Below are 17145 nucleotides of genomic sequence, written 5' to 3'. Positions count from 1 at the left end.
GCTGGCTGGCGAGGAGGCTGCAGCTTTGGGGGTAGATCTGGAGAAGTGGGTGTCCATACCAGCATACCTGTGCCGTGTGCTGGGATGGAGATGGACCAGCAGCACCTGTCACCTTGGCTGGCAAAGAGCAGATAGCAGGGACTTGGAGTGCTACAGTGGGGGTTCTGGGTCAGAACCCACAGGCATAGGAAGACTCCTACAAGGAGGAAGAGGAGTTGTGTGCCAGGCTGCACTTCTTACTCACTCAGTCTTCAAGTGTTGTTGGAGTTTGGAAGCCCCTGCAGCAATACAAGGCACCCTCCCTCACCCCTAGCACCTCGGCCAGCCTTGCCCAGCAGCCCCTGCAGGGTTCCAGCCTTGGCAGCCCTCCTGGGCCAGCCAGCAATCTGACCACTGCCACCCAACACCGCTTGTGATCTCAGGCCAGGGGGTCCCGGATTTGGGGCCACAGGCAGGTGAAACTTTAGAAAGAGGGCTTAGAGATTCTCATGCAGCTACCAACTGCGTGTGCTTTTGCTTTTGCTTTTGGTATTATTAAAGGCAACTGAAAAAAAATGTATCAATGTCTCCTCTGGGAAGGGAAGCCATTTGTACACCCATGATACACGCTAGGAGGCATTGTCTCAATATTGTTTCCAGTTAAGAGCAACTGGCAGCTTTTTGCTGCCACATTAAAACAATTTTTTTATGGGATATGTTTTAAATGTAGGACACTTCAACCTGAGATCTTGGTGCCGGTTTTATCTGAGATGGAAATGACCGTGGGTGTGAACTGGCCAGCTGGGGGTGGGCGGTCTCAGCCTGCACTTGTGCCCTGTGGTGCTCAAAGGCCCAGCCTCACGCAGCTGAGCAGCTGGACGGAAGGCTGGCTGCTTCTGGAGCAGTGTCTGGGGGAGTATGGCCACAGGCCGGAGCCTCCTCTGAAGTCACTAGAAAGGAAAGGGGCGGGGGACGATGGGGAAGGAGTTCCCACCCAGCATCTTACACCCTCTTCCCAAGCACAAGAGACCTGGGTCCCCTGGGAAGGGAGCAGACAGCACCCCCAAAAGGAGGCAGAGGCTGTGGGTACATCCTTACACCAGAGTGGAATGTCCAGCACCTCAATGGCAGGTGTTGATACACTGGGCATGCCAAGGGGAGGGGACAGTGCCAGTGTTTGTCCCATGGAGCCGACCACAGCCAGCCTGTGACATCAGGCTTAGGGCTCCCATCTGGCTGTGTGGGAACACCCAGGGTGATGGTAGGCTGAGGGTATCTGGAGAGGATCAAGAGGCTGGGGCTTGACACAGGAGCAAGGCAGGACATCCTAATGCCTAAAGCAGAGCTTGCTGGTCTGTGACCCCACCCCCTGCTACACAGCAAGGGGCTTGTGAGAATAAGACCCCCAGTGGTCACTGGGTATCACAGGTGTGACACTGGCAGCCAGCCAGGAGCACACAGGGTTGGCCCAGTCAGTGACTTAGAAGGAGGAGAGGAAGTACCTGTTGTTGGGAGCTCCTAGACCATTGATGTTTACATCGTGTGTGTGTGTGTGTGTGTGTGTGTGTGTGTGTGTACATAAAAGTAAGGCTCCACTGAGAAGAATTAAGCTCCAGTAAGTAACAGTTTCACAGAAAATTTGATCTTAAAGATTAGTATCTTCTTCCTCTGCTTCTCCTCCTCCTTTTTCCACAAACAGCTATATAACTGCTATAAAGTTTTTTTAAAAGCCCTGGCAATCTCATGATTTCAGGGCTTTGAGACCCCCACCCCGGCACACACACACTTTATCCTGTAGTTTGTTTTCATGTTCTTAGCTACTTTTCTGTTGCTGGACATTGAAATACTTCCGGCTTCTGCTTTGTTTTTCGTTAGTTAATGGCTGTAATTTCCCCTAGGGCAATAAATACCTCAGCCACCTACAGTGCTTGTCCCAGAGCTGTTTCCTCGGGGCCAGGCTCCCTGGAGTGCCCTCCCAGCTTTGGAAGCCCCAAAGCCTGCCACCATGTTCCTTCAGGTTGAGGATTGCAGGCTGTGCTGCCCATTTCATGGCTTTGTGTTTGTTTTTTTTTTTTAAGATTCATTCATTTTTTAAAATTGAAAAATCAGATATACACAGCGGAGGAAAGACAGAGAGGAAGCTCATCTCTATCCATTGATTCGCTCCCCAAGTGACCACAAGATGGGAGCCAGGAGCCTCTTCCTAGTCTCCCACTTGGGTGCAGGGTCCCAAGACATTGAATGGTCATTCTCAGGCTACAAGCAGGGAATTGGATGAGAAGTAGAACAGCCGGATTTCAAACTGGCACCCATATGGGATGCTGGTACTTGCAAGGCAGAGAATTATCCAATTGAGCCATGCAATAAATAATTTCTTAAAGGGACGAAATCTACATTTGCTCCGTTTCTGTCCTGTACTTCTGCCCTGCAGAGTATGAACTTCTCCTTCTTTCCCCCCACCCACTCCCCTATCCACAAGAATTATAGTGATGGGACTGGAGGCGAGCTGGGAGTTGTCTCATCTCCCCTGGAAGGTGTCTCAAGGCCCCCTTCCCCCTCTCAGAAGTCTACATTTTTGTTCCAGTAACCCAAGTGCCCACCATGTCCAGATGTGGTGCCAGCCCTGTCCGTCATCCTCAGCACAGCCCTGTGGCAAAAGCACAAGGGCCGTTCCTTCCTTGCTGAGGAGTGCCAAGCTGGCTTGTCCCAGGTCCTGAGTAAAAAATGGGCAGTGCCCGGATTTACACCCCAGGGCCTCAGGCTCTCGCATCTCCCCTGGGGGCACTAGTGAGCCCTAAGTATTCCGAAGCATAGAACAGGGGAGGAGGCCCTGGCTCCGATCTGGGACCTGACCCTGGAACAGGTGACTGTTGGGGACAGGACAAGAGGAGACCAGATATATGAACTCTACTCACTCTCCAGATCTAGCTCACCCGTTTCTTCTTCACACACCTCTGATTTCTTTGCAGCCTCTCCTTGGTGTGTGGGGTAATTTTCCCAAGTAACTAGGCTGGAGTTTTACTTTCCTGTTCTCAGTTCTATGCCCTTTGTGGTGACACTCCCTCCTCTGCTGGGCTGTGCCCCTCATGGGGCTGGAGACCCTAGGAAACACCTTTGACTCCAGACTCCTGGGTCTGGAACATGATAAGCACGCATGGCCCTTCATGATGCATTGGGCCTCCCCAAGTGGGCTGGTCCCTGTGCGTGTCACCCTGAGTCTCACAGCTCCGCCTCTCAGTGCCCACCTTCCCCAGGCCTCTCCTGCTGTGTAGGTGACCCCTGAGGCTGTTCTGCCCTCTGTGTCCTTGGCTGCTGTGTGCCCTCCGGAGGGTGATGTTGGCTTCTAAGCTGGCTGGGACAGCTGTGAACCCTGAGGAGGAGGGGGAGCCAGGACAGAGGAAGCTTGGTGTTGGAGAACTGGCCAAGGACAAGGGTGGGTCCAACAAGGGGCGACCAGTGTACAGGGGTCATGTCTGTTGGGTCATTTCCCAAGGGACTTGGGTCTTAACAGGCAGGGGAGAGGCAGATGGCAAGAAGCCAAACGGGTGGAGGGGGGCGTCCAGGCTGAATAGCCTAGGACTATCCCAGCTCCGCCCAGCCTAGACCAACCCAGCCCAGATCAGACCAGCCCAGCCCAGCCCAGCCCAGCCCAGTCCAGCCTAGACCAGCCCAACCCAGCCCAGCCCAACCCAGCCCAGCCCAACCCAGCCAAGCTAGACCAGCCCAGCCCAGACCAGACCAGACCAGCAACAGCCCTGGCTACATCCGGCAGCCCCACAGGTGGGACTGAACTTGGCCTCCATGAGTGGTGGAAGCAGCCCAGAGTTGCAGACCCTGACCATGGAGCAGGGCTGAGAAGGCAGGCTGGGTCTAAGTGCTGTGGATCCCAGAATGGCGCCAGCAGTAAAGATGGCTCCTCTGTAGCTGTTCTCGCTGACTGCCCTGAGGGGGTGGGGACGAGGGGCCTTCACATCGTCCATCCCAGCTGAGCAAGGCAGGGAGCCACGGGCAAGTCAGGTCCTTCTTTCCAGAGGGGCCCAAGGAGCCCTTCAGGACTGCACTTAAGCAAAACAGTGAAAATCACTTTGGACCCAGCTTAACCTCCCCAGATCTGCAGGCCCCCTATTCCCCTCCCCTGGACACACACAGAGACCGTTGGGCTTGGCAACCTAGGCTCAGAGCCTGTGTCTTGTTAATTTCCACTGAGTCACTAGCAAACCCCCACAGCTTTGCCGCCTTTGACTCCAGCAGTTTTGGTAAATCTGATACAGCACAAGGGCAGCCACAGATTCGAGAGCACAGGCACGGAAGTGGAAAAGTCCTTGGCGACAGGAGCAACCGACTGTGAGCTCACTCTCTGGCCAGGCTCCTGGTGGCCTGGGACGCTCGGGGAGCCTCTCCGTGCACAGTAGCGCATCTCCAAGCCAGGGCTGGAAAGACAAACCCAGCAGTGTTTTGCTTGGCCTGTGGGCAGCCTCAGTCCTACACAGTCTTAGAGGCAGGTTCCCGAGGTTTTTGTTGGGGGAAATTGTTTTACATTTCCTTTGAGGGACACGAGTTGCTGTGAATGCCAGGGGCAGCACTGAGAGAAATCCGGGTAGTTGGCTTGGAGATGGCACAGCATGCCCCGCCAAGAGCGGGGGACCTGGCAGCCGGGGAGCACCTCTGCCGCCACTGCTACTGCATGGTGGAATCTCAGAGGCCCGGATGGGGTCACGTCTGTGCAAGTCACGATGCAGCAAGAGGGCTGGTCAGGCCCTAGAGGGCTTTTGGGCCCTTGAGCACACAGAGGTGGGCAAAGCGCAGCCTGTGTCATCCGGGGCTGTGTGATCCATGATGGAAAGGCGGGGAGCGGTGTACTGTGAGTCCAGGAGGAGACGGCCAACAGGTGCCGGGGAGGAGGAGAACAGGCATCTCAGGCGAGGCTCAGGGGCCAGAAGCTGCTGGTGTGCAGGGGAGATGGCGAAGTGGTGGGGCTGTAGAAGGGAACCCAGAGGGTCGTGTGTGTCCTGCCAGGAGCTTTTCTGTCACCCACTGGGGAGGAAGAGTCACCAGGTCACTGTACTGGGGGAAGAGCACGGTCCGTGGGAGTTTAAGGAAGATCTCAGGGCGCAGACAGACCTGAGGCGCCAGCAGGGAGCTGGGACACCGTGTGGAGGCGGCCAGCACACGCCTGTGGCTGACCCCGCCTACCCCCGGGCACCAGGAGCTAAGAACGCCTGGAGAATCACTTGCGGAAAATGCTGCTCCCTTCTGCTCGCCAAAAAGGCATTTGCTTCTTTAATAGAAGGAAAAAGGGAGCAAGGGAAAGGAAGGAAGGAAGTTGGGGTTTTTGCTGTTTTTTTATTTCTAAAAATATTACTCGTGGCTACGGGCTAGAGTCATATGAAACTGTATAAAGCAGAAAATAGCCTTATAGATCCGTAGGCAGCGAACGCTCCTGCTGACGGGCTGACCCGTATGGTACTTCTGTGTGTGTCTGCATTTTACCACATGTGGGTTTGGTTTCTTTTCATTTTAAAAATATATTTCTGTGTTCTTAAAAAGATGTCATTTTAACAGTTGCATGATATTCCACTGCTTGGGTGTATAATAATTCACCCAGGTCATGTCATTCTTCATAAATATAAATGACAAACAATGCTGAAATGAATATCCCGTCTTAATATTTACCCATCTGCTGGTAGGATTGCCATGGAGTACACTTCTAGAAGTTGAAATACTGGAGTCCTAGAGAATATGTACTTAAAGTGTTTGCTAGCTACTTCAGGTTCCCCCCGCCCAAAGGTTTCTGTTTTCGTTACGATGAACCTTGTGCAAGAGTGACTGTCCCTGCACATGCTCGTGGACATCAAGTTCGATGGCAAAAATCAAGCAAGCAGAACACAAAAGAACAAGTTCTTGCTGTAACATGTTGTTCATTCTCTCTGGGGTCCACCCAGAGTGATAGGCCTAGAGGCTTGCACAGCCCACTTTGAGATTTGACTTTCAGCTTTAGATTTTTTTTTTTTAAGATTTATTTCCTTTTACTGAAAGGACAGACCAGATTTATAGAAAGAAGGAGACACAGAAAGAACTTCCCTACGCTGGTTCATTCCCTAAGTGGCCGCAACAGCCAGAGCTGAGCTGATCAAAAGCCAGGAGCCAGGAGCCTCCTTTGGGTCTCCTATGCGGGTGCAGGGTCCCAAGGCTTTGGGCCATCCTCTACCGCTTTCCTAGGACACAAGCAGGGAGCTGTATGGGAAGTGGAGCTGCCAGGACACAAACCTGCACCCATATGGGATCCTGGAGCATACAGGGGGAAGATTAGCTAGTTGAGCCATCACACAGGGCCCTCTTTCCTCCTTCCTCTGGAATTTATTCTACTTGAAGGCGTGAAATCAGATGTAGCCTTGTACTTGATGCTTGTTGGTCTCCATGCCGCTGTTGCAGGAGCCGTCCTCCTGCCAATAGGCCAGGTCTCTCGTCATGCACCGTTTCTGTGTCTGCTGGGATCTCCTACTCTGTGCCACTGGTTAGCTTGTCTGCTTCTAAAATTAAAATTTGCCATTTATTTTAATTTCATTTTGAGAGAGAGAGAAAAATCTTCGATCCACTGGTTCACTCCCCAGATCCCACCGTAGCTGAGGTGGGGCCAGGGGAAGTCGGGAGCCAGGTGCTCCATCTAGGTTTCTGATGTAGGTGGCAGGGGGCTGAGGACATGAGCACTCGCCCGCTGCCTCCCAGGGAACAGAGCTGGAACTCAAGGCCAGGCACTCCAATCTGGGGTGCAGGTGTCCCTGCTGCTGCAGTCAACAGCGCGTGTCTGTTCCAGTGCAGCACATTTTAGCACAAACCTCTGTCTTCATTCTTCTTGGCCAAAATGTTTGATTTGCACAGAATATTCTCTTTTTTTAAAGATTTATTTTATTCTTATTGGAAAGTCAGATATATACAGAGGAGGAGAGACAGAGAGAAAAATCTTTCGTCTGCTGGTTCACTCCCCAAGTAGCTGCAACGGCCGGAGCTGAGCCAATCTGAAGCCAGGAGCCAGGAACTTCCTCCAGGTCTCCCACGCAGGTGCAGGGTCCCAGGGCTTTGGACAGTCCTCAGCTGCTTTCCCAGGCCACAAGCAGGGAGCTGGATGGGAAGCAGGGTCCCTGGACACGAACCATGCCCATATGGGATCCTGGTGCATACAAAGCAAGGACTTTAGCTGCTAGGCCAGAGCGCCAGGCCCATTTACATTTTCTTTTTTAGCCTTAGGATATTTTTTCTTTGTTAGCTTTTATTTTAATTATCCATATTCCATTTTCATTGTGATGACTCAGCTACAGAGATGTTTTCATGAATGACACCTATTTAAGGGAAATTATTTCTTCAAGGAAGTATTAATAAGCCTAGGATATGCACGTGTTTAATTTTCATAAGTGTCACATTGATTTTTAAGCTGACTCATACAGCTGTTTTGCACTCTGTGAAGAGCTTACTCCCAGGGGCTTTAGGGTGTTCCTGTTTCCGTGAGCTCTCCCTCCGTCACCCTGCTAGCTCGTGACTCCAGGGACATAATGGCCACTCGATTTACGGACGCTACTTGGCTGCTAGCTCTGGTATTACTCCTAACAGTTTGTCACTTGGAGTAGCCTAGATGCTCTCGTTGTATACCTGCTGCTGGGACAGATCCTGTCACCTGGGAGCAGTGACACTGTGGGTCCTTAGTGTCCTTTCTACTTTTTCTCACTGGTTTGTGAGTTACGTGGCACCAAGAGACAGCGGTCCGGCAGGTGCTGGACTTGGGTCTCTCCAGCGGGATTTCCATATTCAGCGTGTTGCTTGAGTGTTCGTGGGTGTATCACAGAGCCAGGAAGCCTTTTCTGCTTCGTCGTTCTCTCAGGAGTGAATGTCACAAGTGATCCTTTGTTGACATCTGTCAAGTCTCCCACTTGGGTGCAGGGCCCCAGCAATTGAGCCATCCTCTGCTGCTTTCCTTGTCCGTAAGCAGGCAGCTGGATCAAAAGTGAAACAGCCGAGACTCAAGCTGGGACCCACATTGGATGCCAGTGCCACAGGAGGCAGCTTTGCCACTATACCATGGCACTGACATGATACCTTTTGCATCTTTTTGATAAAACTTTTTTTAAAAGATTTATTTTTATTGGAAAGTGAGATTTACAGAGAGAAGGAGAGACAAAGATCCTCCATCCACTGGTTCACTCCCCATGTGGCTGCAACAACTGGGCCAGGAGCCAGGAGCTTCCTCAGGTCTTCCACGTTGGCTTAGGGTTCCAAGGCTTTGGGCCATCCTCTACTGCTCTCCCAGGCCACAAGCAGGGAGCTGGAAGAGAAGTGGAGCAGCCAGGACACGAACCAGTGCCCATATAGGATCCTGGCACATGCAAGGCAAGAATTAGTCACTAAGCTACTGCGCCAGGCCCTTGATATATGTATGTTTATGTGTATGTATATATACATATATATATTTTTAAGATTTATTTATTTTTATTGGAAAGGCAAATATACAGAGGAGGAGAGACAGAAAGGAAGATCTTCCGTCCAATGGTTCACTCCCCAAGTGACCACAACGGCTGAAGCTGAGCCGATCCGAAGCCAGGAGCCAGGAGCTTCTTCCAGGTCTCCCACGCGGGTGCAGGGTCCCAAGGCTTTGGGCCATCCTCAACTGCTTTCCCAGGCCACAGGCAGGGAGCTGGATGGGGAGCAGGGCCGCCGGGATTAGAACTGGCACCCATATGGGATCCCGGCGCATTTAAGGTGAGGACCTTAACCACTATGCTTTGCTCCAGGTCTGATAAAATTTTCAAGAACATGGATTTTTCCTGTAAGCATGTATCTCATGTAGATATTCAGATATGTTGCCCTGAAAGCCGTACTCCCTCCCTGCTGTGCTAACATCTCCAATGGGTTATTTTTTATTTACTTTTTTTCTAAGAAACAAATTTCAGTTTTATTTATACTCAGACCCCTAATTATTTTAAATATTGCTGAATTTATATTTGTATTATTTTTTTTCATTTATTTTATTATTTTTCCACTCTGTGTAGTGAATACTAAGCTTTCTTTTTTAAAAAAGATTGTTAATAGGAGCATTTGAGGCTATGGAGTTTTCTCTGAGTTACACAGCATTGCCACCAGCATGATAGGTGGCTAGTTTGAGACTTAAATCTTTAATTTCATCTTTTTCTTTAGAATTACTTGGCTAGGTTCCCCCTCCCTTTCCAAGGGATTGTTGTTGTTGTATTATTATTATTATTATTATTATTATTTGCTTTTACCCCTGGGACCGGGAAGGGAGTGGGAAACCACTAGGCTTGCAGAGTGTAGGAGGTACCACTTCCCCTCAAGGGAATTCCGAAAGTGGAGGCCTGAGGGCAGCGAGTGGGAATGGCTATCAGGCAGAGGGAAGCGTGGGCTCCTTGTCTCTCACCAGGAGAGTTGTGGCAGAGATGGGACCTGGACCCTCCCGAGCAGGCCCGGCATCCCCATGCCTTTCTTTACTGTTGCTCCCAGCCCCAGCTGCCGCGCTCATCTGCAAACAGGAAGTTATATCTTGGCACCTGCCAGGTAATGCCCAAGGGGGTCTGTGGGCACATTCCGCCTCAGGAAAGCCCAGGCTTCTGTCCAGGCTGCAGGACTTCACCCACCGGCTCCTGGGATTCCCGAGCCGCAGCGGCCAAGGCATAAACAATGCCCACGTGCTCCTCCAAGCAACACTTGGCCCCTGACCACTGACATGTTGCCGCCTGGGGACCTGCCTGCCCCCTTCCTACAGGCAGACTTGCAGGGGGATAGCTTCCAAGCAACTGGCCGTAGGGAATATTCTTGTCTGTGAGGATTTCAGCTCAAGTCTGTCTTGTGTAAGCGACACTAATGAACAAACACCAGTTAATTCTGAGTCACCTCCATCTTCCCCAGGAGCCCAAGCTGCTTGCTGATGTCTTGTGCCACAGGGAATGGAGTTGTGTTCTCTCTCTCTCTCTGTCTCTCTCTCTCTCTCCCTTCTTCCCTCTCTCTCTCTGTCACACGCCCTAACGGGCCTACTGCTCTGTTATTTCATTTGGGATCTGTTAGCACAGTTTATGTGATCCAACCGCAGAAGTACAGCTGTGGGTGCCAGCACCCCTCCCGTCCCATGTTGGAAAGTGAATCCGCTCAGCGCGGAGCCGGGGAACACAGGCAAAAAGCCTTTCATCTCTGGATAGAAAGCCTTAATGGAAATGTGGCATATTTTTCTGCTGTGGAGAGGTTTTTTTTTTTCCCTCAACACAGCAGAATTTTCCTTATTAAAAAGATAGCTGTGTGAGAAAAACCAAAACCAGACTGGGGCTAGACGCGAGACGGGGTGGCGATGGGAGAACAAGGGCGCAGTGAGGCCAGGGCTTGTGGGAAGCCCCAGGGCCAGCCGCGGGCTTTGGCTCAGGCGGGCTGCTGAGCACCAGCCTGCTCTGTGCCGTGGACTTCAGAGAAGGGGGTCTGTTCAGGACAGGAAGGTCCCTCCTTTGTCAGCCCCGCATTGCCAAATCGGGGCTGGGGATCTTGTGGGCACCTCCACTCAGGAGCCTGCATTCACTATGGAAAGCAGAACTGACTCCCAGAAATCACACAGACACCCGTGTCAGCCCCAGGCTGTGGGGGGCAGGAGGAGGGTGAGGGAGGTAGGTATGTGTCCCACCATGACATCAGAGACTGGCACTTCTATGGCAGCCACAGCAATGTTGCCAGGCCCTGTGTGGGCGCTGAGGAGGGAACAGTCCAGAAGTATGGTCTGGGCAGCCATCCCTCTCTTAACAGGGCCGGTCTGCAGGTAGGCACCACTGGCAGCAGGGTCCTTGGGGGAGGGGGAGGGCAGGTTACCTCAGAGGTTTTCCCGCTCCTGCCCCTCCCTCCAACTCTGCCTCTGGGACCTTCCTCCAGCCCCTAGCTCCTAGCATTGTGCTGTGTGTCCCACATCTCTAAAGTCATAGGGGCCTGGATGTAGATCTTAACACCCCTTGCTTGGATCCTTGGTGATCCTGGCCAAGCCATGCCTCCTCACTCAGCCTCAGTTGTCTGGTCTGGAAAACGTGAGGAGCAAGACTGCCTGCTGTGGAATGTTCCCCGTGAAGGTGCCATGGCCCCAACAAGGCTCACCATCCTTGCAGTGACTATTATGCCCGTGTCTACTGCAGCCCATGGGTACCCCTACAGCCAGGGTCAAGGCTACAGCCACCATCTGTCTTTGCAAGGTGACCTGAGTGCCATCCCCTTTCAGTAGCCCCGTCTGATGAGGAGTAGCAGCTGAGCATCCATTAGATGTCCCTGGCCAGATGGCCACTCCCAGCTGAGCAGCAGCCCCGTGTGGTCAGCATCTGGGCGCCATCCCTGGTGATGAGAAACAGTTGGGCACATCCCTGAGCTGCTGTGGACATCCCTGCCACTGCTGTGAGGGGCCTTGCAAGGGTGCCAGGCCCTGGGCAGCTCCGTCTCTGGACCACCTTGGTGACCCAGACCCCAGATTGGCAGTCACCTCTCGACCAGCATCATTATCTCTAGGCACACTGGAGGGAAACTGAGGCCTGGTTGGGGCCACCCAGCTGGGGCTATAACCAAGCCAGAGTTCCCAGTCTCCTGGCCCCAAGCCCTACACCACAGCTGCCTGTCGTGTGGCAGAGCTGGCAGGGCCCCGAGACCTGGGTGGGCCTCTGACAATGGGACCTGGGACAGATACACCCCTTGAGGAGTTGGCAGGCAGCAGGCAGGGGATGGAAGAAGGCAAGGAGCCAGTCCTCCGGGGAGGTGTGGCCCCAGAGGAGAAACGAGGCACCAGGAACCGTGGCTGGGCACCCACAGGTTTGGCTGGGTCCTTGGCCACGTTCTTTGGCCACCAGGCCCCCAGAGGGGCACCCCCCCGCCCCGTTGCAGTCTCAGAAGGACTGACATGAGGCTGGAGCAGGCTGCACAGCCCCCCTCAGCTTCAGGTCCTTCCTCTACAAAATGCGGTTCCGGCCTGCCCCCAATATGGATGCTGGTTCGTGTCCCAGCCATTCCACTTCCTCTCTGACTCTTTGGTTGTGGCCTGAGAAAGCAATGGAGGATGACCCAAGTCCTTGGGACCCTGTACCTATGTGGGAAACCAGGAAGAAGCTCCTGTCTTCTAACGGCTCATCTCCAGCTGCTGCTGAATGTGAACCAGCAGATGAAAGATCTTTCTCTCTGTCTCTGTAAATCTGCCTTTCCAATGAAAATAAATAAATCTTGAGAGAAAGAAGAAAGAGTTGGAGAGAGAAAAGCAAAGATATCTTGCATCAATGGCCAGAGCTGGGCTAGTTCAAAGCCAGGAACCAGGAGTTTCTTCCAGGTCTCCCATGTGGGTGTCAGGGGCCCAAAAAACTTGGGCCATCCTCTGCTGCTTTTCCTAGCCCATCAGCAGGGAGCTGGATACCACGTGGAGCAGCCAGGTCTTGAACCAACACCCATATGGGATGCCAGTCTTGCAAGAGGGGACTTATTTTGCTATGCCACGATGCCAGCTCAGGGCTTTATTACAATGTGAGCTGGTGACTGTGTGCTCCTGCAACACTGATGGGACTCCCCAGATGGGGGCCGCGTTTGCTGTAGGAGGACCTCTGCTCCTGGGCATTGTGCTTCCGGTGTCTGGGTAGTCAGAGCTTCTTTTTGGACACATGGCTAAGGCTTGGGATGGCCCAAATCTCATTTGCAAGATGGTGAGCCAATTATGGCCCCAGTGTACAAGTCGTAGCTGCAATGCCCCATGGAAACAGTGTGCCAACCCCCTGTGAGGCAGGTGTCCCCCCCAGTCCCAGCCTGGCACTACCATATTTACAGGGGTCAGGGGTGGGGCTCCTCCTCCTAGGTCATCAGACAAGCACGGGAGCCAATGGCATCCTTGCAGGCTGCATGGCATGAGCCCCCAAAGTTAAGGGTGTTCCTGGAGAAAAGGAGACTCTTTGGGAGTTCGATGACCTTTGTGTGGGAACACAACCCAGTGGCCAGAAAGATGTGATTCAAATCCAAGCACATGCCAGTGAGGCTCTGAACTCTCTGGACTTTAATTCTCCCCTCCTCCTTCCTGGTGTCAGAAAGACAGGGAGTAGGGAGAGCACTTGTGTTGCAGTGGGTCCCAAAGAGGCAGCTGTGTTCTCCCAGTCCCTTGCCTGCCCTGTCAGTGTCTACGCTCCCACCCACCTCCCTGTACACTCCCTACCCCCTTACTCAGCACTGGAGGGTGGTTTTTATTGTGGTTGAAACAGTAATGGGTTTTTCAGGAGCACCATGGTTGAGTCCTCAGGGAGGTAACTAAGTTACTTGTTTTTTTTAAGAGGCAGAAAGGAAAATCAATGGCAAAAGAAAGAATAAGTCTGAGGATTCAAATCTGCCATACTAGAAGTTTCCAAAAAAGAGAAATGATTTCCAATTCTTAAACTTTTGGAAGCATGGTGCAGCCAGGAAGAAGGGAGGCAGAAAGGGCCCCAGAGGGGAGCGCTAGCACATGTTTTGGTGATTCCGTGGTTTCCCATAGGGTTGCAGAGCTGTTTTTAAAGCAGACGAATGACTCACTGCTCCCAGCCCCTGGTGGCCCACCATGATGGCAGGAAGCGTGGACTCTGGAGGAAGCAGGCTGGGGTTCAGCTACTGTCCCTGCCCTTCATCAGTTCTGGCCCTTGGCGAATAACAGATCTCCTTCTAGCTTGCTTTACCACCTCTGTGAAACAGGTTTTTGAGAGAGTCAGTGAGACAATGAATGTGGCCACCTGGGAAAGCATCTGTCACTCTTACACTCAACCACAGATTAATCCCTGCACTTATAACCATTTTTAGCTGCTTAAGAGTAAGATTTTTTAAGGCTATACATTTTCCTCTGATCACCGCTTTAGCCAGCACCCAAAAGGCTTGATACATAGTGTTCTTGTTGTTGTTGTCTTCAGACAGGTTTTTTCTCTGTTTTAGATATTTTGTTTCTTCTTTGACCTAAGAATTATGAATCTGTGTGTTCAAATGTTGAGCTTTTTTTCTATATTCATTGTTTGAACCTAAATATACTATCATAAGGTCTAGCAATGTGAATAATATGGCCTTCATTCACTTTTTAGAACTCGCTGAGCCTTTTTTTATAGTCTAATATGTAATCAGCTTTTAAATGTTCCATGGATATTTTAAAAGAAGCAGACATATTATTGTATACATGAAACCAGGCATATTGATTTTGTTACTCTAATATATATGAATGTGGTGTGTGCATACATATATACATAGATGTTTATATGTACAAATATGTACACACATAAAAATTCTACAAGAGTCGTGCTCAAGGTTTCTGTATGGTTATGATTTTTATGTGTTAAATTTTTCATTTCTAACAACTTTTTTGCTTTGTATGTTTTGGTGTGTCATCATCCAATCTTCTCAATCCATCGGGCTTTTTATTTTTTAGTTTTTTAGATTTACTTATTTGAAAGGTAGAATAATAGGAAGAAAGGGAAAGACAAAGCAATCAGAAAGGGAGAGAGGGAGGGAGTGAGGGAGAGAGGAAGGGAGAGGTAGAAAGAGAGAGGAAGGGAGTGAGGGAGAGAAGAAGGGAGAGAGAGAGAGAGAAATCTTTTATTACTGGTTCATTCCCCAGCTGGCAACAATGGCCACAGACCTGGAACTTCATCCACGCATGCCATGTGGGTGGCATGGACCCAAGTACTTGGGCCACCCTCTGCTGCTTTTCTAGGCGCATTAAGAGGGAGCTGGATCAGAAACAAGCAGTAGCTAACTGTGCTGTGCAGTATGACATATCCCTGAATGGTCATGTCAAGTCATATCACTTTTTGCTTGCCGTGAATTTCAGTTCACATCACTTCTTCTGCCCTCCCCAACCAGGGGTGGCTGCTGTACAGTGCTCACACAGGGTTGCTGGAGGGCCTGCCTTCCACTGTGCGTCCCCAGCTCCAGTTAGTCTGAGGTGCAGCCCTGCAGCCAACCAGTCAGTCAGCCTTGCTCCTTGGAGTGGTGCTCACTACCCAACCAAGCCTCCTCCCCACTCCCCTGCCAGGCGGCTTATCCTGACTATCCCCAAGCTCATTCCTGACCTACTACAGCTGTGCTTTCGTATCACATGCACCCTATTTTCGTGCTGATCACCCTCAGAATCTTTAATTCTTTCAACTCAGAGCTTGTGGATTTTTATTTTTTTCTTGATGATTTTTTTGTGTGCAAATGTGGGTGTATGTGGACGGATGGACAAGTAGGCGGACAGCACCTTCATCCTGTGAAACCTCATCAGTGGGGTGAAAGCACCAATCATCTGTCTCCTTTGTGTCCTGACGTTTTCCAGGGGGCCACAGGTAGAGAGGCCTGTTGCAGGAGAGTGTAAAAGCCTCTGCCAGCATTTGCTTTAGGTTGTCGCTCAGATGTCTGATTTACCATTGGGCCGTCAGGTCTGGAGCTCCAAGCTTCGCACAGCCCAGCACCATTCCATTCTGATTCCCGGGCCACTCCTATCATCCTTAAGGATCACCTTGAATTTCAGGGATCTATCTTCTGGATTTAATCTACATCGACTCCGCGTATCCTGCCTCTGGCAGCATCATGGAAAATGAACAAAGATCCAATCAGATGAACAATATTCTCCGAATAATTGCTGACTTGCAAGTTTCCTGCAGCTACGGTGAGTGCCCCCCCACCATGAAGTCACAGAGCAGTGTGAACTTTGGGTGAGACCCCCATCTTATCAGTGAGAAATTTCTAGAAATCTGGAAATCCCCTCAAAGTTCTCCCTGTTTATCTCTGTCGTCAAAGCATCCCGTGAGTTTGCTCTCAAACTCTGCAAACTAGCTGTTATTGCTTCCATCTCCTGGCTGGGGGAACTGAGGCTGCCTGTCACTTGTCTGAGGTCCCAGGTGTTGGGAGGGTGGAGTCCAGGTCTCTGTGGCCGCTGAGTCACTCACTGAGAAAGAGCCAGTTTCTGGGCATCTGTCCCCACCCGCCATACAGATTCGGGAACTGTCTCCGCTGGCCTCAGAACTCTTACTGCAGCGAGCTGGTGGCTATGGGAAGACACAGGAGCATACAAAGGTGGGGTTCATGGGACATCATCCCTTTGTGCTTGGGGTGCCTAGAAGATTCCAGCTGGCCACGGAAAAGGGAAAAGGAAAGTGTCTGGTAAAGTCATAGTGGCTCTGCCGTGTACGGCCATATCCAGAGGACCCACGGCAGTGGGGCTCTGAGAAGTCAGGTGCTGCGTGGACATTAGTTTTACCCAGAAGGACGGTAGCCAGGGGTCCAGTTCCTCTGTGAACAAGCGGGCAGCTCGCCGGGAGGAAGTGCACAGAAGACAGGAACCGGTAACAGAGCCGCAGGAACATGTCCCTAGGAAGCAGGTCTTTCCCTAGAGGGCGGAAGAACCCACATCTGCAAGCACAAAAATGGATGAGGAAGATGGCAGCCCTCCTCATGGACCCTGGGATGGGAGGGTGCTGACAGCCTCCCCCCCGAAAGGAAAGGTGCAGGGAAGACTGGCTCCTCCCAGAGGCGAGGAATGTCTGTGATGGAGAGGGGGATCTCTGCAGCTGAGACCCCTCCCGTAGGCCTTGCCCTCGCACAGCCCCGCCCCATCCGCAGGCCCTTGCCACTCAAAGCCCACTTTCATCTCAAGGCTGTCACACATGGGCCCTGGGTCCGGACAGGCACAAGTTCGGATCCTGCCTGTGCCTCTTGAGAAGTCCCTGTTTCTCCTCCCCCAGATTCTCCCGTGTGTAAACATGGGGCCATGACACCCACAGCCCCCCAGCCCAGGCGCCCCTTTCACCAGAGCTCAGCAAACACTCACCATCACCGTGTCACCCTGCCACCGCTCTTAACCCTCAACGAACAAAATGTCACGTTCAGCACTTCACACTCCCCCCCTCCTCTTCTGTGCTCCTTCCCCGCTGGGCCCTCGACTTGTCCTGCCCTTTTCCCTACCCAGACTTTTCCCCCGAGCAAGCTGCAGGATGGGAGTGAGAACCAGCAGCTGCTGTCGGTCACCAAGAACAGAGAGTTGGTACAGGCAGCTGCTCGGGCCTCGTGTGGCTCCAATCATGGGCCAGAACCTGGGCTGAGCTGCACAGCTGGCTAGATGGATCTTGTCATTTTTTTTTTTTTTTTTTTTTTTTGTAATGTGTTTGTTTGAAAGGCAGAGTGACACCG

At 51.8% G+C, this 17145-nt stretch overlaps 1 protein-coding gene across 9 annotated transcripts in view; it reads left to right on the top strand.

Annotated features, from left to right (window-relative positions):
- RALGPS1 (Ral GEF with PH domain and SH3 binding motif 1) overlaps positions 1–17145 on the top strand; it is a 225108-nt gene that overhangs the window by 169110 nt on the left and 38853 nt on the right. For all 9 annotated transcript variants that reach the window (XR_009246649.1, XM_058672755.1, XM_058672754.1 and 6 more), the window contains one exon: positions 15488–15625. Coding sequence is in view for 8 of the 9 variants with exons in the window: in XM_058672755.1 (XP_058528738.1) it covers positions 15488–15625 (138 nt within the window). In the remaining variant the exon portion in view is untranslated. The remainder of the gene's footprint in view (positions 1–15487; positions 15626–17145) is intronic.

Source organism: Ochotona princeps, chromosome 14, assembly GCF_030435755.1.
Source record: "Ochotona princeps isolate mOchPri1 chromosome 14, mOchPri1.hap1, whole genome shotgun sequence".
Classification (NCBI taxonomy): Eukaryota; Metazoa; Chordata; class Mammalia; order Lagomorpha; family Ochotonidae; genus Ochotona; species Ochotona princeps.
This window is presented reverse-complemented; position numbering and strand designations above follow the sequence as displayed.